Source organism: Peromyscus californicus, unplaced genomic scaffold, assembly GCF_007827085.1.
Source record: "Peromyscus californicus insignis strain IS unplaced genomic scaffold, ASM782708v3 Scaffold_17__1_contigs__length_78620276, whole genome shotgun sequence".
In the NCBI taxonomy this organism is placed as follows: Eukaryota; Metazoa; Chordata; class Mammalia; order Rodentia; family Cricetidae; genus Peromyscus; species Peromyscus californicus.
Window position 1 is genome coordinate 3,312,932 of NW_026294469.1, and position 24,403 is coordinate 3,337,334.

The window sequence follows — 24,403 nt, forward strand, 5'->3', positions numbered from 1 at the left end:
ATGAGGGGCTTCGAGTATCTGAAACAGTTCAAGACTATGGATTTAGTTAATAAAGAGTGTCTCAGTGTGACTACATAAGGGACTGGACCTCCCAAGTTATCCTCAAAACATCCCCGTTTCTCAGTCTTGTATGCACTGATTCTAAGGGTCCCACATGCAGAATGGAGGTTGCACCCCCTTTTAAAACAGTTTTGCTCCTTCTGGTGGGAGCTACCTGTAAATGAGCTGCAACTCATGTTCTTGCCCCTTCATGAGGAGTCAGTAACAAAGTCGGCTCTCTATGGATCCCGGGCTCCATGCTTCTCATTTAGAACCCATTGTCTTTGCTAATGAGGTATGTAAGTGTCTCTGAACCACATGATGAATCAAAGTGGCAGCAGATTTGCTTAGAGGGTAAAGCTGCCTACTCGAGGCATGAGGAATTGATAGCGTATCTTCAAAGGTGGTTGCCGAAGGGCACTTGAACTGAAATAGCCAGGTATTTCTTTTTTATGAGTTAAAAACTTCATTCTAAGCTTCCATCTAGAAGTCCAAAAGACTTCTTGGTTCTTCCTCTTAAGGAAATGCAAGGCGTTGGAAGCATTCTAGAAGAAAAGATGCATTATTTGATAACGTTCCACTGTTTCCTTTCTAGACTCTAGAAGAGATTGTTTAGAACAGTTTGGGCAAGAAGCAAACATGGCCATCACCCGAGATGACCAGGTGCTCTGTGTCACAGAGTATTCCCGCATCGTGCCTCTGGAAAATGGCGAGGTAAATTGTTTGGGAGGCAGTCGGGTAGGATCCGAAAGGGACAGGAGGCTATGACATTGTACTCCCCGGAAGACGGTACAGACCAAGGTGGGAAGAAGACTTTTGGAGGAAATAGAAAAGGAATCACTCCAAAGACTGGGAATGAGTTGGGTTGGAAGTTCTGTGTGGGGCCGAGTTCTCCCCAGGAAGTTAGGGTTTGGGATCCAAGTCCACGGGTCTCAGAATTCTCCTGGTGACAGAAGGCAGTGGGTCCCTGGTAACTGGTTACCTCCCTCCCACCTTCTCACACACTATTTCCAATAAGACTGAGGAGGTGGAGCAGGTGGCAGTGCTAAGCCCTGGTGAAGAGATGCTGTCGGCACAGGACCCCCAAGACCGAGTCCTCAGCACAAAGGAGATTTATTTGCCCCAGAGGGACAAAGGGCAGGAAATAAGAGACAAAGACAGGAGACAGAGGATGAGGGAGAAGCGGAAGGGAACAAGGGAGAGAGAGAAGGGATATTTTCCAGAGGACAAAGGACGGCCTCTGGATAGGAGACAGACGTGGCCCATAGAAAAATGGCAGTTTATAAAGGTACAAGGGGAAGCCCCATGTTAGGACGAGGTGTTTAATTTTGATTGGGCAGGTTAACTAGGTGAGCCAAGGGGCTTCTGATTGCTGGACTCCAATACTTCCATAGCTGAACCTTGGTAGTCAGCCTCAGGAGGAGGAAGTGGCCAAATAAGGAACTAGACCTTGGGGGCTGGCTTTAGGAGTGTAATGGTTTTAGCAAGGCAGAGGGAATGGGGAGAAGGGCAAGGCCTGCCAGAGCCATGTTCACCATGCTGGGTCTGCCAGAGCCATGCTCACCATGCTGGGTGTGCCAGAGCCATGTTCGCCATGCTGGGTGTGCCAGAGCCATGTTCACCATGCTGGGTGTGCCAGAGCCATGTTCACCATGCTGGGTGTGCCAGAGCCATGTTCACCATGCTGGGTGTGCCAGAGCCATGCTCGCCATGCTTGGGCTGGCCAGAGTCCCTTCACTTGGTCCCATTTGACATGGTGGATGTCAGCTCCTGGGGGGAAAGCAACTGCTGTCCCCTGGAGTTGCCTCTGGCCCTGCTGTGAAATCAGCCTGGCTGTAGCTATGCAGGGGACAAACCAAGCTGGGGACATTCAGGGAAGAAGTCCCCGGAAATGGTGAGGCCGGAAGGAACACAAACAGACTTTCCGATCAACTCTCCTTAGGAGTGTGAGATCTTCCTCAAATAGCTCTATCCAGTATCTTCAGCTGCGGAGCAGCTCATGTTTCAAGCTACTGAGGCTTAGACTTTGTCAGCTGAGGCATGAAAACCTGAGCCATTATTCTGGTTCACATTTTTAAATAGCATTTAGATCAGCGGTTCTCAACCTATGGGTCGCAACCCCTTTGGGGGTCAAATGATTCCTGCATATCAGATATTTACATCATGATTCACAACAGTAGCAAAATTACAGTTATGAAGTAGCAGGGAAAATAATGTTGTGGTTGGGGGTCAGCACAACACGAGGAGCCGTGTTAAAGGGTCGCAGCATTAGGATGGTTGAGAAGCACTGGTGTAGATCATTTCAGCTTTGTGTTTGATGCAGCTTGACAGAATCACTTCCCTGTGTTTATAGACATAACAGTCTCTCTCCAACCTTTCATGGTGTTTCCCTTCCACAGCCACCTGACAGGTCAGACGTTTAAGAACGAAGTGAGAACATCTTCACGGAGATCAGGTTTAAATGTAGATCCAAGAACTAGCAAATGTTCTGACCTATAAACTAGATGCTCAACCACCTCAGCCCATCCAGGGGCTCCTTTAAGAACCGGGTACTTTGGGGGCATATGTTATTTTTAGTGTCTTGTGGCTGCATTTTGAGAAAAGGACTTGGTCTGATATTTTGCTCTGTTTTTGAAGGTGGTTGTATCTTTGATAAATGGTCGTCCAGGTGCGAAAAATTTCGCTTTCTCTGACACCCTGAGGGAGTTTACTAAAGCAACAAACATTCGCTTGCGATTTCTCCGAACCAATACCCTCCTTGGGCATCTTATCTCCAAAGCAGAGCGAGACCCCACTGTCACCCGGCGGGTGAGTGGCATTTTGTGAGCGCCCAATCGCCTGTGTTTTGTTGCTTGTCTTGCTTGTCAAATAAGTTCAACTCTTCTGAGTACTTTTCGCAGTCAGTGATCTTAGGTAGAGGGTGGGTCCTGTCTAAAAGAGATATGGCTATTTGAAGAAAAATTAACCAGGCCTGGTGGTGTAGGCCTGTAATCCCAGCTGCCAGAGAAGCTGATGCAGGAGGATTGCAAATGCAAGGCCTGGTTGACTGCAGAATGAGACTCAGGACAGCCTAGGCAACTTAGCCGTCAATCTGGCTCAGTGGTAGAACCCTGGGTTCAATCCCAAAGACAAGAAAAATTGTTATATCCAAACGGACTGTAGTCAGTCTGGTACGGGTGCAGGTGGGTAACTCTTGCCATCAACAAGCCCAGTGTCAGAGGCCTAAGAAGGCCTGGCTCATGTCACAGTCCGGTGTGTATCAGCTGGTGAGCACAGCTCCATGCGGTCACCCTGGGGACCAGGCTCCTTGTTTCTAGTGGTGTCTTAGTGTCTTCCTTTCGATTCCCTGCTTCAGTTCAGCAGATGAAAGAAGGAGGAAAGGAAACCCACACACCCCAAGCTACAGAGGTCACTTCTGATGGAAGGAAGGCCTTGCTGGTCAGAGGTTGCAGTCTATCATGCCCCGGCAGCCTTTTCCAAAGCTCAGTGACATGGAGACTTCCTCCCCAGCGAAACTTCCCGCTCTCTACCTGCCCTTATCTGGAGAATGTCCCTGGGCCCGGAGGACTGACCTTATCTGAAAGCTGTCTCTAAGCCTGGGTGCCTGATTTATCTTTTGCTTGACCCTTGGCCCAGTTCCCTGCTGGAAGCCTCCCCTGCTGCACGTGTGGAAACGAAGACTTACACTAGGAGCTTTACTACAGGGCCCTGCTGCCACTAACCCAGCCTTACGATAGGAGTGTGCCACTTAATGAAATTAGGGTTTGTCCCCAGGCTTCCCAATCCTATATATTCCCTATACTCTGGAATAAAGCCGAGCTGATTCACTAGTCATCTCCCAGAGGGCTGTTGCCATCATACCCACAGCCATCTGAACTCTGTTCCCTGCTTCCGCTCCCTCCTCCCTCGTGGACCAGTGCACCAATGATCTGGAGGAGGAAGCAAGACTACAGCTTCCACTGAGAAGATCTGGTCCTAATGTAGACCCTCCTAGGGAAAGAGCTCCAAAACGTGACCTAGTGGAGGAGAACGTGGTGGTTCAGTAAACTCTGCAGTCTGAGGGAGAACTATGGGAACATCTCATCCTCCGGTGTTAGGATGGTACCCTGGCTTCTAGGGACAGAGGGGGGCAGTAGAAGAAGTGACCTGAGCTTGCTCTTCTCCTGCAAGTGCCTCTTAATGGCACAACCAAAGAGGAAGCTATGGAGCCAGATACAGGGCTGCTGATGATACAGGGGTCAGCCCAAGGACCAGGGGCAAGATCCCCCAGAAGGCTGGCTGGAAGATGCCCACCGTACTGCTAGAGTTTGGCATTTTATGTAGTTGATAGCAGAGAGGTCGGAGGTGGACAGTCCGGGAAAGATGCGTTACAGTTTTGAGCATTTTCCAGAAAGGTCAGGTACCTTGTCTGCAGGTGACTCACCTGCATTTCCTGTGCTCTTAGCTCTTTCTGAACCCGTGGGTAGATGGGGACAGTGATAAAGATGATCTGGGCATTCTGAAAAGCTACAAGGCCCCAGCTCACCACTTCCCTGCACTTCCAATTATCTTTGTGAGTGTTGCAAGGTGTGTGTGTGTGTGTGTGTGTGTGTGTGTGTGTGTGTGTGTGTGTGTGTGCGTGTGTGCATGTGGCCTCTCCTGGGTCTGCTGCTAACTCTGGCTGATCTTTGGGAGTTTGAACTCTTAGCTCTAGCCTTTTTGAACATGAATTAGGAAGGTTCCAACAACTGCCCACAACTGATGACTCCTTCTACAGGTGGATCTGATCCATCTTTGTAAATATTTTCCCTCTTCCCACACCCCGGAGGGGCAGTTTGCACATAGTAGGTACAAAATTCATTTTTGGTAGATACATATGCTCAATGTATGAACAATCTTAAAACACATCGTCTCATTCCAGTAGGCTGTCCGTATGATTTCCCCCCATAGGTAATTTTCTTCCCTGTATTTAAAGCATTTGATGTTTTAACGGACAAATTATGAAGGCTTTTTAAAAAATTAAGTTTAGTTGAGGAATGCGTTCATTTTGTAAGACAAGTAACAAGCAACGTGGCTCCCATTTGTGTTCAGGTCAGCAAGGAGAAATAACCCAAGAGTGTAGAATAACGGAGAAGCCGAGTCACCCCTTCTGCAGGTGAAGGCACTAGCTGCTGCTAATTCTCTTCTCTGTCATGCAGTACTATTACAGCATAAAGGACATCAGCATCGGCGGGCGGTGTGTTTGCAATGGCCATGCGGATGAATGTACGGCTGACAACCCTGAGAAGCAGTAAGTACGGAGGCGCCCACCCCACCCTACCCCCAACCCCCCACCCCCTGCCTTACTCTGGATGAGCCTAATTGTTGCAGTGTGTATGTATACCCTGGTAAAGAGTTTCAGGTTCTAGACCTCAACAGGAATGTTTCAGAGTCCACAGAAAGGTGGTGTGTGTGTGTGTGTGTGTGTGTGTGTGTGTGTGTGTGTGTGTGTACTTTCCTTCCACAGACTACCAGTGGGTCCATGGCAGACATGACTAATCAATCACAGCACCCTATGGATAATATGGAACGCTGCTATCAAATCCCCAAACCCAAGACCATGCTAGACACTCACTAATAATTTTTATCCACAGTTTGATTTTGCATTTTTTAAATTAAAATTTTATTTTTATTTTATTTTATGTGTCTGAATGTTTTGCCTGCATATATGCCCAGTGCCTGAGGAGTCCAGAAGGCATTGATCTCCTGAGACTCAAGTTACAGACAGTTCTGATCTACCATGTGGCTGCTGGGAACTGGACCCAGATCCTCTAGAAGAGCAGCCAGTGCTCTTAACTGCTGAGCCATCTCTCCAGCCCCTGATTTTGACTTTATTTTATTTGGGGTTTCTACCATGTGTGACAGTTCCTACCTCAGGTTGGAATTGGCACTGAAGGTGGGAACGCACATTAGGGTTTGGCTTATCATGAACATTCTGCCTTATAGAAAATCATGATTGACATGTGGTCAAATAGCCTCGGTCTCATTTAAATTCTGCCAATACAGAACAGTTCAGCAATGACAATCCGGTGCCAATACTCATGAAATCTACATGTATGAACAGGAACCAGCCTCTGCTTGAGATGGTCCAGGCACTTGATGGAGGAAGCCCATTTTGGACAATCAGTGAAGTTAGTTCTAGGCAGAATACAGTTTTAACCAACGGCTTACCATCCTGACCTCGCTACATGGATAGTAGCAGGATCGCACTTTTGATTCTGGGCTTTCAAATAGCCTACTAAACAGGAGGAGTCAGCTCAGGTTCATCTTTTGCTGTGTCACAACCTAAAATGTCAGCTGCTTAGGAGAAAATGATGGTAGATATTAGGCTAGGTAAGATGGAGAGGCCATCATGGAAAGGACTCTCTAATTGGCTGGGTCTGAAGCATTTTTGTAGTAGATACAAAGTGAAGTGCTACCTCATCTTTAGTCTAGACTGAGAATCAGTACAGCAGTGGCTTGGGAATGTCAGCGCTGCCCAGGCAGCTGCTGCCCAGGCAGGTACCGCCCAGGCAGACACCGCCCAGGCAGGCACCACCCAGGCAGGCACCATCCAGACAGGCACACCATCCAGACAGGCACCACCCAGGCAGGCACCATCTAGACAGACACCGCCCAGGCAGGCACCGCCCAGGCAGGCACCATCCAGGCAGGCACTGCCCAGGCAGGCACCGCCCAGGCAGGTACCTGTCCAGACAGGCACACCATCCAGACAGGCACCACCCAGGCAGGCACCATCCAGACAGGCACCGCCCAGGCAGGCACCATCCAGACAGGCACACCATCCAGACAGGCACCACCCAGGCAGGCACCATCCAGACAGGCACCGCCCAGGCAGGCACCGCCCAGGCAGGCACCACCCAGGCAGGCACCACCCAGGCAGGCACCATCCAGACAGGCACACCATCCAGACAGGCACCACCCAGGCAGGCACCATCTAGACAGACACCGCCCAGGCAGGCACCACCCAGGCAGGCACCATCCAGACAGGCACACCATCCAGACAGGCACCATCCAGATAGGCACACCATCGAGACAGGCACCATCGAGACAGGCAGGCACCAGGTTCCTTTCTGTGCTGTGCTCAAAACTTCCCTATGAATATAGTTGGACCCCATGTTCTTCAAGCAATAGCCCTTAAATATTCCTTCAGGCCAACATATGCCAAGTATTTCACTGGTACTGAGCTGAAACTGCCTCTGATGAGAGCCCACGTGGTCTCCAGCTGCCGTGCTGTGCCAGTTAAGTCCACGTCAGTGTGCCTTCACAGACAGTTAAGTCCACGTCAGTGTGCCTTCACAGACAGTTAAGTCCACGTCAGTGTGCCTTCACAGACAGTTAAGTCCACGTCAGTGTGCCTTCACAGACAGTTAAGTCCACGTCAGTGTGCCTTCACAGACAGTTAAGCCCACGTCAGTGTGCCTTCACAGACAGTAGAGCAGGGAGAAGGATGGGATCTTCTTTCCGGAGTGTGACTCTTCAGTCGGGCCATCCTCCCCACTGCCTCTCACATCAGGGCCATGGGGGTACCTGGAGGCCCAGCTAGGAGCTGTTCCACGATGGTTTTGAGTCTTCTTTCAAACCAGATGAGTGGTAACTCAAATGCAACCTTCCATTCCATTAGAAGGTCTTTTTCCCAGCTTCACTCCAGGGTTCGGTGAAGATGTGATGCTAAATGCATCCCAGGAAACTTAGTACCTGCTTGTTCACTTATTTTTATTTCTTACTCATTTATATTTATTGTTTTCTGTAGCCCAGGCTAGCCTGGATACTGTTTATCCTTCAGCCTCCATGGAGGGGTGATTATAGGTGTGAACCACCATGCCGTATTGTTCAGTTATTGTAACATAATGTGGTAGAGGAGAAAGAACTGGTGCTTCAGGGTCAAAGTTCTGCTTGACATTTGGTTCTCTGTTATCACCACGTGACCTTTGGCAAACATCTAACTGTCTGTATCTTAGTTTCACCATCTGTGTGACAGAGACAATGGGGTTGACATAACGTGTGCGAATTGCTTTGCTCTGGTAATGCCACAGTGAATGTGCTGTGGAGACGACGGGGTTGACATAACATGTGCGAATTGCTTTGCTCTGGTAATGGCACAGTGAATTGCTGTGGATGACCTAACAATGGTGTGTGTGTCATAGATCATGTTTGCATACAAGAACAGAGGTGTTTGTTTAGTTTTGGTGCTGGGCATTGAACTCACGACCTGGCATGCTTGACTAGCAGGAACAACTGATCTGGTGCTGGGGGGTGCAGCTCAGCTGGCAGAGTGCTTCTCTAGCAGGCATGGAGTGCTGGCTTTGAGCTCTAGCACCACATAAAGCTGGAACCCATAAACCGGGCATGTGGCATACACCTATAGTCCCGACACTTGGGAGGCAGAAGCAGGGTGGAAGTGCAAGGTCTTCCTGAGCTACATAGTGAGTTCAAGGTCAGTCTGGGATAAATGAGAACCAATCTCCAACAAAATAAAACATCAAATCAATCCAAGCCAAACAACTTTTCAAACTCAGGACGCCAAGGCAGGAGTACTGCCCTGAGTTTGATGCTATACCTACAACAACTCTTTTCATTTACCAAAATATGCTTTGCCTTCGTGCTCAGGTTCCGGTGCGAATGCCAACACCACACCTGTGGGGAGACGTGTAATCGCTGCTGTACGGGCTACAATCAGAGGCGCTGGCAGCCTGCTGCTCGGGGGCAGCACAGTGAGTGTGAAGGTGGGTGCTGATGTCCTCTCCTCTCTACCTGTGGACTGATAGCAAGTGTGCCTTGAGGTCACAAAGAGGATGGGGTCATGTCAATTTCAGAGACTCAGTTCTGTTTATTATAAGGTAGACCCCCCCCCTTTACTCTAGATATGTGTTTTGGACCCCTCGTGGATGCTGATTTCAAGGACAGTGGAGACCCCAAGATGTCCTATATGCTCCTCTACATTCACGGTTATGAGAAAGTTGAACTCATAGATTGCCCGTAAGAGATGAACGGCAACTAACAAGAAATAGAACTGTGACGACACCAGAATGTGATCAACTGGCCAGTATCACAATGGGCGCACTCGAGAGCCTTTATTAGTAAGACAGGGCTCTCTCCATGTCTGTTCAATATAGTCCTGGAGTTCCTGCTAGAGCAGTAAGACGACAAAAGGACATCAAGGGGATACAAACTGGGGAGGAAGAAGTCAAACTTTCGCTAGTTGCAGATGATATGATAGTGTACATAAGTGACCCCCAAAACTCTACTAGGGAACTCTTACAGCTGAGAAACTCCTTCAGTAATGTGGCAAGATTCAAAATTAACTCAAAAAGTAAGACAAGGGTCACAGGAACCTGAGGCCCTGCAAGCTGATCTCATCACCACCGTGAATCCAGGTGACTCTTGGGCTGGAAGCAGCAGCCACGAAGAGAAGCTTGCACTGCGCTGCACTGCCCGCATGGCCCACAGTTTGAAACACGAATTGTTGATTTTTGTGACTCTATTTAATATTTGTAGACTGCAGGTAGCTTAACTATGGAAAATGTAACCACTGATAAGAGGGAACCAATATAAGGAAAACATCAGATTTAAGAGGAAAGAGTCCTGAATTCAAATATAAGAAAAAATTCTTAAGTATATACATGGTACTTTCATGTATGGATCGGGCTGAGTGTTTTAACATGTCAGTCTCTCTTTTTAGCACTTTTAGGGTGTGATAGCAGATAGCGACGACGCTGTCTTGAGGGCCGAGGGCTGGAGAAAGAGATGGGAGTGATGGCTAAGCCTGATGCATACTAGGATGCTGTTGTGGATTAAATCATGTGGAAGGTGGGAGAGATCGGAGAAAATGAGAAAATAGTGGGAAGCTGCTTTTAACTCACAGCTGTATTAGAAAGTTAAGGAAGCAGTGGTTTTTGACACACCCCACGACATCTGCATTATTTTTTTGTGTTGCTGTGATACAATTACCAACAAAAGCAACTTATGAAGGATGGTAACTGGGTTCTGCCGGGTCAATTTCTGAGAAACACCAACGTTCAGACCATATTGTGGAACTGCTTTGAACATTTTAATCAGATAGCGTAGTGGTTGTGTTCGGCATACTAACTAGTCAAGATTATACTATCTGTTTAATTTTATGTCCTGATCTTTTTCATTGATTTTTTTTTTTTTTTGGTTTTTTGGTTTTTTGAGACAGGGTTTCTCTGTGTAGCTTTGCGCCTTCCCTGGAACTCACTTGGTAGTCCAGGCTGGCCTCGAACTCACAGAGATCCACCTGCCTCTGCCTCCCGAGTGCTGGGATTAAAGGCGTGTGCCACCACCGCCCGCTCATTGATTTTTTTTAAAAAGATATTTTTGACATTCCTTCCCAATCGTCATGAATTCTTTGGTGGCATATAGTATCATCACAGTACGACTCCAAGTCAATATGGTGGGGGTTAGTGGAGTGCCACCGTGTGCCTAGGACCATGCTCTATCACAAACAAAATACGTGCAGCTCCATCTTCATAGGATTTACAGTCAGCCAGGTGTGTTATTTATCTATAGTTAGACGTGAACCTAATTCCTATATTGGCTGATAGGAGTTGGAATATAGGCTTGGAATCAAATATAAGATTTGGAGTCAAACAAGGACAGGACTGATTTCTGGCTCTCTTGTTTATGGGCTGTGTAGCTGTGGATCATCTTGTAGCCTTGCTCCATCTCAGTTTTCCTATCTGTGGTATGGGGATAATGGCACCTATATTAGAGAGTAGATTAAAAGCAACAATGCATATAAACATACCGCACAGTAAATAAAGAGCTGAACAGTAGTTTGTAGTAATGTCAACAGTGGCAGTAGTCTGTGTACATACTATAATGGGTATTTTGATTCATCATTGTTATAACTATATGTCTTTTTGTTTGTTTGTTTTGTTTTTCGAGACAGGATTTCTCTGTGTAGCTTTGCGCCTTTCCTGGATCTCACTCTGTAGACCAGGCTGGCCTCGAACTCATAAAGATCCGCCTGGCTCTGCCTCCCGAGTGCTGGGATTAAAGGCGTGCACCACCACCGCCCAGCTATAATTATATATCTTTTAAGAAAAGAGAAATCTTTCATTTACTGTCAAAAAGAAGGGGCTATAAAGTACACAATCTTTTATATAGTAGTCTTTGTGTAAAAAACAAACAAACCTGTAATTCTCTACAGAGTATCTCTAGTGTTTCAGGACAGACTTTATTGTAAGCCACAGAGCAGAGATCCTGTCTGGGAGCTTACTAATGTTGCATAGTAATTTGACCAAGAGTGCTTTTCTTCCAGCCTGCAACTGCCATGGGCATGCCACGGACTGTTACTACGACCCGGATGTGGAACAGCAGCGGGCGAGCTTGAACACCAAAGGCACCTATGCAGGGGGAGGAGTCTGCATCGACTGTCAGGTGAGACGCCGCATAAGTAGGTGTTGGCCTGGAATCCGGTCTTCAAGTAGATCCATGTGGCAAAGCTGTCACCATAACAAGAGGGGCCCAGACAGGCCCCCCACTATGTCGGGGGGGGGGGTGTGAGCTGGAGGAAAGTACAAGAGCAACCAGCTGGGACACAGTAAGGCCTTCCACAGATGGCTCTGAAACAACAAGATCTTATGTGGAAAACTTAAGCCTTGATCCCTGCTCACATATATAAAGTTGACTTGGTATTGAACAATGGACAAAGAGTGAGCTGAAGCTGTAAAACCTGAGAGAAAAACACAGAGTCCCTGTGTGATTCAGAAGGTGAGAGACTTTCCTCAGTCATAGAAAGCTGTAATCGTGAAAGATGAAGGAATCCGATTGCACTGAAGTGAAAAACTTCTGCTCACTCCCACTGAAGAAAATGATCGGGCAAGCTGCAGACAGGGAGAGAATATTCACAAACTGAAGTCTGTCAGATGGTCGGTAACCACAACAAATAAAGAGGTCCTAAGCTCTTAAATGAAGACAGGTAACGCCCACATACACACAATAACCAAACAGCCTCTTATGAGTGTTTAAGTATGTGAATGACCAATAAGCTGGCAGTCAAGGGCTGAGCTGCTTCCATCAGGAGGAACATGCCAGTCAAAACCACAAATCACCTCCACCTCTCACCAAGATGGCAATTATTAAAAAGCCTAGCAACTAAATTTCAGTGAGATGTGAAACAACCATAGATACCATTCCCCCATCGATAGAAATGCCAAATGGTGTGCCATGGCTCCGGCAAAGGCCCAACAATGTATAAAATGCAATGAAACATGCACCTTCCTACACTGTGATAAACCCTACTCCCAGTTTATCTATAAGAAACAGAAATGTTTTGGTTGTGAGCCAAACCTTTAATGGCTGAGCCATCTCTCCAGCCCCAGAAATGCTTGTTTTCTAATAGCCTCGGTCATCAGTAGTAGGATCAACAGACAAATTCTTGCTCAATTGCATAACAGAACACTAAAGGGCAGAGAGGACCTTGGGCTGATGCTACATCACAGCACTGAGGATCTTAGGAGCAGTTTGGTAATGGAAAATCAGCTTTCACAAAGGGTTCATGTGTGTGGAAGCCATTGGCACAGAATTCTTAAACACAAGTTAGTAGAGAAAGTATCAGAAGTATGACTAGTTCTAAGGAGGTGTAGTGGTGGGAGGCTGACTGGGCAGGAACATGGGGATTTTCTGAGGTGAGGTGTTGTTTTATACTGAGATAAGAAATTGAGTTTGGTGAATGTACGATTAAGAGTTTTGTATGTACCAAATATGTTTTATAGAACAAAAATCACAAGCATGTGTTGAACGCCAGTTAGTTAAGTCCAGGCTTAAATACTTGGATGGCTGGCACTTGTAGCATTTGGGAATACACAATAAGTCAGATGTTGATGCATGGACAGAGGAAGAGGTTGGGGAATGTTTATTATGTAGCAAATAAATAGAGTAGGATGTTCATGGTGATCTGTGGGTGGGGCTTGTATGATTGATCACTGTGAAAACTTCCCGTAACAAACGCTGAGGCAAAGGGGAAGGGAAGAGGCTGGATGGCTTGCCTGCATCCGCTCCTTCTTGACTTCTGTTTCTTGTGGTAACACTGACGTACTTAGTGAAGACTGGCGGTTACCCAGGTTGTTTGGGGTGGTGCTCAGAGGTACTCTCTCTCTGTTAACCAAATGAAGTTGAACGTCTCCCATGAAGACGGCACTTGCTCCCTAGTTATTCACATCCAGTGAGGTCAATAAGATATTTGTCTCACTATTCCAGAACCATCTGTTTTTCACATGACACCTTGTAAAACAGATGGGAATCCAGCCACAGAACACATGGTTCTGTTCTGCCCCAAACCCTACCATGCACAGAAAAGGTATTTAAAAAGAAAAATGCACCCTTTCTCCAGAACTCATTATAAAGTGAAAATGAGGATGTCGTGTTGTTTGAAAAGAGCAGAAACTCCAAAAGATTCAAGAAGAAAGCAAACGTGAAACACACATACCAGACAGGGTTCAAGGCTGCAAATGTCAGAATGACATGGAGCCCCAAGAGGCCACAAAAGGAGCCGATTGTGGGGCTAGAGTCAAACTCCTAATGCTACACCGGAATCTATAAAACACAGCCTGTGCTGAGCAGTGTTTTCAGGCTTGATCTTTTCTGAAGCCAGCCTATACATTCAGTGTGGTTTTAGGACTTTTGTGGGGATGGACAGGAAGATTCTGAACTTACTAGCGGAGAACACAAGACTAGATTGTTAGAAATGAGTAAGTGTGGGACACCCAGCCTCTAAGAATCAAAACTGTTCTGAATCTGTACTTGGGTATGGACTCGGCATGGGGATTACTGCCAGAAACTAACAACCTAAGACAGCTCATGGGAAAGGCACAATTTGATTTTAATGTCATGTCATTCCTAATAGAAAAGATGGACATTTTGTAAGTGCTATTGGGACACTTGGTTCTTTGTTTGGGGAAAAAATGAACTGTATTTTATGCCATGCACACAAGGACGTGAAAGTCTTCCCTGGAAAAGGAAGAGAAGAGGGGCTACAGGGCCGGCCAGCCTGGTGATCCAGTTTGAGTTTGTTGGTAAAGAACACACAGCCTACAGCAAATTCTGTCCCCTAGAAATGCAGGAATTGTGCTGTTTCCCACCATTTCTGTTCAGTGCCTGCAAGTGGAAAGTGATGAATAATCTGCCATCATCTCAGAGCACACACACAGGCTGTCCCTAAACACCTTCACATAGTATCTCAGTCAGTTTGTGGCTATACCGAAATACCTGAAATGGGTTAATTCATAAAGAAGAAACTTTTACTTTTGCATAGTTCTGAGACCATGAAGTCTGGGATCAAGATGGCAGCCTGTTTGGTCATCTGGTAACAATCTGTCTTTACATGGTGGAAGGCAGAGGATAAAGGGCCAAATTCTGTGGTCTCCTTTCTAAGGGCCTTAATCCACTCCTGAAGGACAAGCCTTTATGACTGAATCACTTCTCAAAGGCAGTGTCTCTTAACACTATTATACTGGCCATTGAACTTAAGCCTGAATTTTGAAAAAGACCCAGTTAAACTGTAGCAGATAGTTGTAGGCAGCGTTTTTAGTTGGGACCACTGGCTCCCCAAATAACCACACAGAGATTTATTATTTATAAATGCTTGGCTGATAGCTTAGGCTTGTTACTAGCTCTTACTACTTAAATTAATCCATATTTCTTATCTATGCTCTACCATGTGGTGGTACCTTTTTTCAACATGGCATGGTCATCAGCTCCCTCTACATCTCACTAGTAACTCAGCCCTCCTTCTTCCCAGTTTTCTCTCAGTCTGGCTCTCCTACCTAACCTCTTTCTGCCTAACTATTGGCCAGTTGGCTCTTTATTAAACCAATGAGAGCAAAACATCTTCACAGTGTACAAAAGGATTATTCCACAGCAGATAGTCATGGTGATAGAGTTAGATTCTTGTCCTGAATAGAAAGCAGTTACCAGAGGCACATATAGACTCTATTGGTATTGGTTTATTTTATTTCTTGGGTTTCCCATTTTAACTGTTGGGATAGGGTATAAGATATTCCAAGTAAGGTGGCCAATTTCATGAGTTGTGGTATCTGAGTAGATAAGGGAATGAGCCAGACATCCATTGGGGGCATTAGAGTAACAGAAGGACAAGAGGCCTTGGTAAGGAGCAAGATCCCAGGATAAGTGAGGATAAGTGAGTCGGGAGAAGGGCAGATAATTCCAGAAAGGCACCAAAGTCTAGTTCATGTGGAACCTTTGTAAGGAAAATTCATTCTGGTCTTCAGGGACAAGGTGACTAATGAGTGAGCAGTCTCCACGTGCTTGAGATTCACAGAGATGGAATGTGATGGGGGAGGTACAGTCAAGGAATTGAGTGCAAGAGGCAGAGAGTTAGTATTTGCCTAAAGGTCAAAACATGTTGGAAAAGCTCCATGTGGTGGAATCCAGAACTCAGACAATCAGGGTGAGGCCTGGCTTCTAGATGAGCACTCCATAGAGTGCTGCCCAGGGGACCCAGGTGATAGTTCAGTCTGTAGCTTTTGCTGTGCAAGCATGAGGCTTGGATTTGAGCTGTAAAACCCTTGTGGATGAAGCGTGTTCTGGCTGGCAAGACGGCTTAATGGATAAAAGCACTTGCAATTTAAGCTTGAGGACCTGGGTTCAATCCCTGGAGTTTGAAAGAACCAACTCCTGAAAGTTGTCCTCTGACCCCTATATGTTTTTCATGCCATACACACACACACACACACACACACACACACACACACACACACACACACACACACACACTCCCTTTTCTCCGGGTGGAGCCAGAGCAGCCAGTAGGTGGGAGACAGGCTTTTTGCCTGCAGAGGGCGCCATTACACTTACTCGGCTTGGGTCTCTGTGGTTCTCATTTGATGCTGAACAGGCCCAACTTCAAACACCCACTCCTCCCGCCTGGCAGGACAGATTCCTCTAGGCCGCCACCATAAACCTGTGAAGCCACCTTGACTCTTGTGTCTTGCCCTGCCTGTGCTCAGTCCAGCCAGGACCCTGCTGTCCACAAATCCAATGGTATGAGTTGCCCTCTGACTGTGGAGGCCTTAGAGAAAACCATCCAAAACAGGCTTTATTTTATCTGTGGTGTCTGTTCTCTCTTGGTCCTTCGCTGCTATTCAAGCACGAATTGAGGCAAGGATCCAAGGCTGCCCACCTCAGAGAACAGTTCTCATGTCCTGCCCTAATTGGATTGCTAGCCAAGGTTAGCCACAGTAGCAAGCAATGGAATGGAAGGTGGATGGCATTTGATGGGAAGAGTGGGCGGGCTGGAGCTGTTTCCTATTTGTTCACAAGGTTCATGCGAATGCTAGCAGGGTGGCCATCATGACCTTGGTGCTAAAGTGGATTCAGATTTTTAGCCCACAGGACAAGAGTGGTAAAAACCAAGGGTCTGTGGTTAATAAAATCCTGCAGGGAGAGGACACAGACCAGGCCTTTGTTCTCCCTGAGTTTCTGTGCAGGTTCCGTGTGGATCCCATTGCGTTCATTCTTGTTGGGTTGCTTTTCTTGCCCTCTCGGTGGTGACACTGTCCCAGGGCTTTTTCAGGTGAGAGGGAACAGAATTGAGCTGTGACGTGTATTTCTTGGAAACTGATGATGTGTGTGGGTTATTGATTTTGTGGCAACTGTAAGGATTAACCATGGACTGGAAAAAGCCACCCGACTCAAAACTGAGCTCTGTGTATGAGCCTCATGCTTACATTGTCCATTCACACAATGAAAACATCCTGAGAATGATGGAAACACAGATAAAATTAGAATGACGAGAGACAGAGATTTTTATACACTTTCCTTCCAAAACTGGGAAAGATACTGATTCTCACGCACTGTCTCATTCTTTGAGCTAAACCAGGGCTGCCGAGTGTCCATCCATTGGGTCTTCTGAGCAACACTGTACGGACTGAAGCGACAGGGGCATTGAGGGTTATTATTTTTTCTTACTCAAGTGTCAAGTTCATTAAAGCAATTTATTTATTTTAATTTATTTTTAGAGGGGGAATCCAGGGCTGCCAGTTTATTGAACATTCCTTATTTCCTTTTCCCACGTGTGTGGTGGGGATTTCAGGGCCAAGGTGAGTCAGTGACCTGGGACACATTTCGGGTCCTGTGACAGGGTCAAGTCGGACGTTTTTAGGGGCTTTGGGACTTTGATTTTGTAGGAGAGAATTATTTCTGTGGTGGATTAGCACAGACTAAAGAATGCTGGGCTTCTCTGGTGTCCTTTGTAAGTTTCGTTCTTTCTCTTTCCTCTAGCACAACACGGCAGGCGTGAACTGTGAGAAGTGTGCAAAGGGTTACTACCGGCCCCATGGCGTGCCCGTGGATGCGCTCCATGGATGCATCCGTAAGTCTCATGTCATGACTATGACAGTGTGTGTATACTGCCCCAAGGGTGTCATAGCTCGGGGACCTTGGTGGCCTTTGTCCCTTGCCTTTGTATTTCAGGTTCTACTTCTTTCCAGCTGTGCTGTCTCAGGAGACTCCATATTTTCTCTAAACCCCAGAATTCTTACGTGTAAATAATGATGATAATAAATGTACTTCCTAACAGTAGGTGAAATGCTATCAAAAGTGTGCAGGGAAGCACTTAATTCAGTCAGTCAGTCACCTATCAAGCCTGTAATAGACATTGCATCTTCATTTTTTTTAAACTGGTTTGACCTGTTTCTATGTTTTCCAATAATTTCAAGTTTGTCATAATTAGCATCAAAGCAGCATAGTAACGAGTCCACAAAGATTTAATCATCGTCATGGTGGTTAGCTGTAGGTGAGTGCTTACTAAGCACAAGAGATTGTGTAAGACAATGGGTGTGGCTGAGAGGTGTGAGGACAAGTGTGCTTTATTAATACAGCGAGGGACTGGTCACTCAGTGATTATTTTTCCTCTTAGCTTGCAGCTGTGACCCTGAACGTGCAGATGACTGTGAACAGGGGTCAGGTCGCTGTCACTGTAAGCCAAATTTCCACGGGGACAACTGTGAGATGTGTGCAGATGGGTACTATGATTTTCCATTTTGCTTGAGTAAGTATCCAGTGTAGATGAGCGCCCCCTTTCTGGCCCATAGCCAATCTCTGTGTGTGAACAATGGAGAGCATGGAGAGTGTACGAGGGGCTAGAAACAGGACCAAGTAGGTTGCATTTACAGGAAAGCATTTCCCTAGGTCTCAAAGACAAATTTTAGAATTATGTTTAGCTTGGCGTACAGTAGACATTGCTGTTTTAGTAGGTCAAGGACTCAAATACTGTGAAATTCAACTTGATAGTAAACCATGAGTGTGACTTCATAGAGACTTCATAGACCTAGTGCATCATTCTTTGCAGGGTTGGGGCAAGAAGGTGTGTTTTCTCTTCTCCAGTGCACAAGAGGGCAGCTGCCAGGGCCCTCGTTTCCCTCCACCCTACTACAAAAGATCTGAATGAATACTTTAACATATTCATGAGGAAAATATATATACACACACATATACATATATTCTGTCTCAGGAGAAGTGTGATGTATTCCGTCTTGGAAGAATGTGGTGGGAGAAGTGGGGACCTGGGACCGACCTGTTCAGTGTGTACGTGCTGTCCTAGAACGGTGATGAAGCAGCGACTATTTCACTGTGGAGACGTTCCTACTCTGGATAATCAACTATAGTTTAGGAAACAATGTCTGAAGCCATTGACTCTTTCAGGTGCTTGCCCATTTAGAATCTAGAATTGTGGGATAGGTTCCACAGAAACTGACCCTGCTTTTTCAGTGGGAAAAAGAAGAGGACACTTCAATTATTTTTTTTTTAATGGAATAAGCAAAAATTCAGGGAAAAAACTTAGAAGAAAACCTTTTTTCAAAGCTACTCTCGGTTTTACTTAAAAAAAAACATTAAATTTCTGTTTAAAAAATAACCATAAATTCTATTCATGTTTAGACATAGCTATTCTTTGGGCATAACTGTTATGAGTGATTTAGCAATTGTGAGCATAAAACACACACCCCCCATTTCCTTTTGCTAATCAGCTAAGCACCCTGGCTTCAGTTATGAGGCGTGTTGGCCATAGAGAGTGCAGGGCCTTTCCCTAAATCAGTCTCTACGTGTCACTTTTCACTGAAGGAGGGGCCTTCTTCCTGCTCAGTGCAACTTGGTGGTGTATACTACTATCTCTGTAATCTGTGTTTTTAAATAAATTATTTTGTAGGAATTCCAGTCTCTTCCGTTTACACTCTGAGTCCAGAAGACCCGGTAGCTGGCAATATAAAAGGCAAGTAGCCTCTTTTGGGTTTAATGTCAATGAAAATACTGTGTTCCATTTCCTTCCTGGTTTCTGGGCACACTGCCAAGTCCAAGTGAAGTTTCGGAGTGCTGTGGGACTTTTGCAGAGTCTTCTGGCCATTCTCAATCGTAGTCTATCTTTCAAAAGGGCACTGCCCAATTCAGGATACTGGTTAGAGCTTGGATTATAGATTGCCAGTTTGCTCAAAATCCTTTCATAGTGGCCTTCCTACTTGGCCACCTGTCCTACCCACATGAACTTAGTGCAAGTACTATATCTGGGAGGTGGTTCCAGGAAACAGCAGGACAGGTGTGGGAAGGGCATGTGTGTGAGGTGTTTTCAAGCATCAAAGCCCCTCTGCATCCTGACTGAGGTTCTGCGGTCATGTAGTAGTCAGGGTCTGGGCTGCACATGGAGTGCTGGAGGTGAAATTATGTCAGAAAGGGAGGCTAGGAAAGGGAGGTTTACCAATTGAAATAGTCAGGCATGGGAAAGATGGAGTACATAGTCCTTAGGATAGGACTGTCCAGTAAGCAAAAAGCCCAGAGGTGTGGCAGTGAGATGAGGGAAGAGTGGCCAGGAAGGGAAGTGCCGGGGCCTCATGACAAGCCATTGCCAGCCACTGTGAACATTTAGTGTTTGTTTGGAATGAGATAGAATGACAGAGAGACATTACATGTAAGGACCCTTCTGGGTGCTGTCCTGAGAACAAATTGCAGGGGAGAAGGGGTGCAGAGACCCAATGGGAAGCCATTGCAGTTACCTAGGAGGAAATGATGGTGGCTGAGACCCAAGTGGCATCCCCGGAGGAACAGGAGTTGGGCAGGTGGTGGGTGTCTTCCACAGAGAGAACCAGACAGACTTGAAGGGGGATTTCTGAAAGATAAACGGGGCTGGTGGCAGTGTTGGTTACCACGTGGAAAGGTCACAGTCACGACAGAACCCAGTGTTAGTTTTTAGAGCTTTATTAGGAGGGAAAGCGGGGGGAGGAGAAAGAAGAGAGCCAGGCCTGGAGAGGGAGAAAGATGGTGGTGGTGGTGGTGGTGGGGAAGCAAAGCAGAGCAGGGAACAGAGAGAGAGCAGAGAGAGAACATGGGGTCTGCATCCGGCTTTTTAGGGTATGTACGTAGTCGCCAGTGCTCCCTGATGATGTAAGACGCAAGACCCCAAGCTACGCATGTGCAGGAGTGAGGGCAGGATCCTAAAAAGTTCTACATCAGGAACAGAGTATGTGGGGAAGAGAAAACTCAGGTTGTCTCCAGGACCTTGGGGCTGTCTGTACACACAGAAGGGAGAAGCTACCTTTTATTGAACCCAAAAGGCTACTGACCAAATGTAGTCTGCATGCGTGGGAGAGGCGCAGGCAGGGGCAGCCATGGAGACTTGTGGGAGCGTGCTCTGTTTGCTCTCTGAAATAAGAAGCACACGTGTTAGAGCAGGCAATGAGGAAGGTGAAGAGGGCTTGGTGTGGAAGGAGAAGGCGTGAGAGTCATCCAGGGGTGTGAACTTAGGAAACGTCCCAGGACTGCTTGGTGGCACTGGGGCTCCCTCGAAGTCAGTTACAATTGGCTTCATCTACCTCCCTGCCTCAGCCCTGCCTGCTGCTCTACCCACGCCTCTGACAAACCAGGTCTCCGTGTGCCTGTGAGGAGGGCTGGGGGAGGGTGGGTATACTTGGCTTGGCTTGTAATCCTCTTAGTGCGGAGGGTCTGTGGCATGATGCCCATGGTGGGAATCAGCCAGCATTTTCTTAAACATTTGTAAATGAACTAGAGTGGAACTTAGAGCCTTGGCAAAACACAGCTCTGGTTTCTCTCGCCAGAATGTTTGGATCACCCATTTATCATCCGTTTATAGTCATCTCTTTGTTCCTCTGTTTCTTCTTCTCTCCAAAGAGGCTTGTGGTGACCTCAGGGAAAGAGGGTTAACTGAACATGTCGAGAAGTTCAGGTATCTGCCACAAAATGCTAGGGAAACCTTGGAACGCAGCCTGGTAGAGAATAAGTAAATTAGCACAGTAAAGCTGGAGAATTCAGACACAGTGATCCACCTCAGTTTGCTGACTTATTAATTCATTTTAATTATTGATTTTGTGGTGTATGTCTATACCAATCTGTGCACATGTGTATGTATGTGTGTATATGTATATGTGTGTGCATGTGCAATCATGTACACACATCTAGAAGCCAGAGATTGGCAAAATGTATCTTTCTCAGTAGCTTTTCACCTTATTTTTGAAACAAAGTCTCTTCCTAAACCTGGAGGTCACCAATTTGGCTAGACCGACTGGCTAGCAGGCCCCTGGGACTGACCCTCTTGTCTCCATCTGCCCAGCATTGGGTGTATAAGTACATGCTTCTGTGCCTGGAATTTTACATGGGTGTTGAGGCTCATAGTCAGGCCCTCCCGGGTGCACAGCACACACTTTACCAACTGATCTGCCTTGCCCTATTAATACATTTTAAAAACACCGAGTTTGGGACTTAATTATTGGTAGAGCATATTAGAAGTACCAATTTATAAGCTACCAGCAAATGCAGAGCACTGGATGAAGCTGGCCTCCCTCCTACCCCTGAGAATTCTAACCTCTGAGACCTGTGGAAGATTGTGTGTCCTTGAGTATAGCAGTTCTTAACTAAGCATGTGCTTTAAAAAATTGTTTTTTATTCCTGCCTGTCACTTGGGGTCTTGATGTAGGTTTTCGGGGATGGAGCCTGGGCGTGTGGTCTGGAGACTTGTCCTGACTCTGGACGCTTCTCATTAAGGAACATTGACTCATCCCGGAGAAGCTCCTGTCTAGCAGTTGTCAAGCTTTGCTGTGAAGGATCAGATAGGAACAACTTCTGGACTTTGGGGATTGATGGATCCTGTCACATGTCCTCAACTGCTGTTGAGGGGACCACAGCTAATATGTAAGCGAAAGCATTGGGCTGTGTTCCAATAAAATTTATTTTTCTAAAAATGGGTATATTTGGCTCTCACCCAAAAGTTTACAGACCCTCAGTGTAGGGTAAAATGGACTAGCCAAAGAAACCCACCCTGGCCCTGAAACCAGAGCCAAATCTGCCCCTGATCAACTGTGCATGAAACCAACCAATCCCTGAGCAGGAAAACCAACCAATCCCTGAACAGAAAAACCAACCAATCCCTGACCACAAAACCAGCCAATCCCTGAGCATGAAATCTAGCCAATCTGAGCATGAAATCTAGCCAATCTGAGCTTGCCCAAGCTCAAGGGGATTGAAATCTGACTAATTCCCACCCTGAAAATCTTCTCCCTGGGAAAACTCCACCCCTGTGCCTGTTCAGGTAGTAACTGTCCTTCACCCTGGCAGAGGCAGCCACTCTCCTGGATTTCTCCCTCCCAAATAAATCTCTTCAAAGAGTTTTGGGTAAAGACTTTCTTTCGCCAGAGCAGAGCAGAATCTCTGCTGGGAAACTCCCAAGTGGAGTGGAGCAGAGAAGCAATGGATTTCTCTGCTGGGAAACCCCCTTAGGGAAGCAGAGCAGAGCTCAGCTGTCATGGCTCTCTCTCAGAGAGGAGCAGAATTGCCACATCCTGTGGGGAGACCATCCCCCACCAGACCCCAGCTTCAGGTATAGCCTGACTTCCCGAGAAGTCAAGATACCTTTCTCCTCACAGCTGTAGGTATCCAGGATACCTTCCCTTCACAGCTGCAGGTACAGCCTGACTTCTGACAGTCAGGGTGCATTTCCCTCCAGAGCTGTAACACTTGCACCCAGGACCACATCAGAGTCCCTGAATGTGCACTTCTATACCCAAGCTAAAGTATTTTACTAGAGACTCCTATAACCAGCTAAGACTGGGACAATTAGTCTAGAAGAACAGCCCTTCCTGTCCATTGGTATTTCATCTCATCTGCATACCTACTGAATATATATATATATTTAAAATATATTCAAAAATATATTTTTTAAGAATGCATCTTGAGGGATGTCTCAGTGGGTAGAGTGCATGCCACACAAGCAGGAGCATGAGTTTGGATCTCCAGGCTATGTGTAGTGTTGGCACAGCATCTCACATCCCAGCGTTCCTATGGTGAGACAGGAGGTGGAAACAATGGAATCCCTTGGAGCTCATAGGCCAGTGTGGTATACAGAGATGAGGCTCTGTCCCCAAGAAGGTGGAAGATAAACACCAGCACGAGATTTTCCTGATTCCACACACAGAGTAGCATGCATATACCACCCCACACAACATGCAGGTTCTCACGCAAATGTTATAAGAATGCATTTATAGTATATATGTAGAATCCTTGTCATTAGTTTTAATGCTGTATAGAAGCATATTGTTTTAGGTATAAGTCTTGCTGTGATTTAAAGTATTTGGGAGTACATATATAGGTTATATTCAAAGGCTTCATATTACCCTGTCATTTGAGCTGAAGAACTTTTGCATCTGGGGGGTTTAAGTCCATAAGTGGGGAGGGAGTGCCATGGAATCCCCCACCAGGAAGTACTAAGGAATGACTGTGCTTGATAAGGATTCTTGACACTGAAGAAGAGACTCTAATTAGGCAAATAGCTATGTGGATTTGACTATTTTTAGGCTTCTATCTTTATCTCATAACTGGATATTATTATCCAGTTCAGATGGAGGGACCAGTTGTATATATCCACTTGAGCATTATTAGTAGAAAGGAGGTGTGTCATAGACACATCTCTAAGGGATCCCTTTAGAAGTGATCATGAAGCCTGTTATTCCCTCGAAATATATGCTCAAGGACATGAGACTGCCCATGTGGCTTCCTCTAGTCCTCCAAGTTCAAATTGCAGTGAGAAGGAGAGCCCAGGTATCTACTCTATCAGGGAAATTGTGGTGATCTGGGCTGATTGTGTAGAGCAGCTCATCAGGCCCGCAGACAGGCCAGCCCTGTCCAGTTACAGGGGCAGAGCTCCTGAAAAGATTATGGAAAGGTTTGCAATCTCCCCAGCCTCCCACCCACTTCGTAAAGAGCTGTTTGCTATTGTCAAGGTCCTGACTGAAGCCGGTGGCTGCGGTCTAGCGGATGTGTTAAACAGGGAACACCCCAAAAGGTCTGGGTAATCTCTCTGGCACAT

At 46.4% G+C, this 24,403-nt stretch overlaps 1 protein-coding gene across 1 annotated transcript in view; it reads left to right on the top strand.

The window, feature by feature from the left end:
- The window catches only part of Lama3 (laminin subunit alpha 3), a 250,328-nt gene that overhangs the window by 58,666 nt on the left and 167,259 nt on the right, over nt 1-24,403 (top strand). The window contains exons 4-11 of the mRNA XM_052741546.1: nt 635-753; nt 2,677-2,847; nt 5,217-5,308; nt 8,668-8,783; nt 11,342-11,460; nt 17,323-17,413; nt 17,960-18,091; nt 19,247-19,309. Of these exons, the coding sequence (XP_052597506.1) occupies nt 635-753; nt 2,677-2,847; nt 5,217-5,308; nt 8,668-8,783; nt 11,342-11,460; nt 17,323-17,413; nt 17,960-18,091; nt 19,247-19,309 (903 nt within the window). The remainder of the gene's footprint in view (nt 1-634; nt 754-2,676; nt 2,848-5,216; nt 5,309-8,667; nt 8,784-11,341; nt 11,461-17,322; nt 17,414-17,959; nt 18,092-19,246; nt 19,310-24,403) is intronic.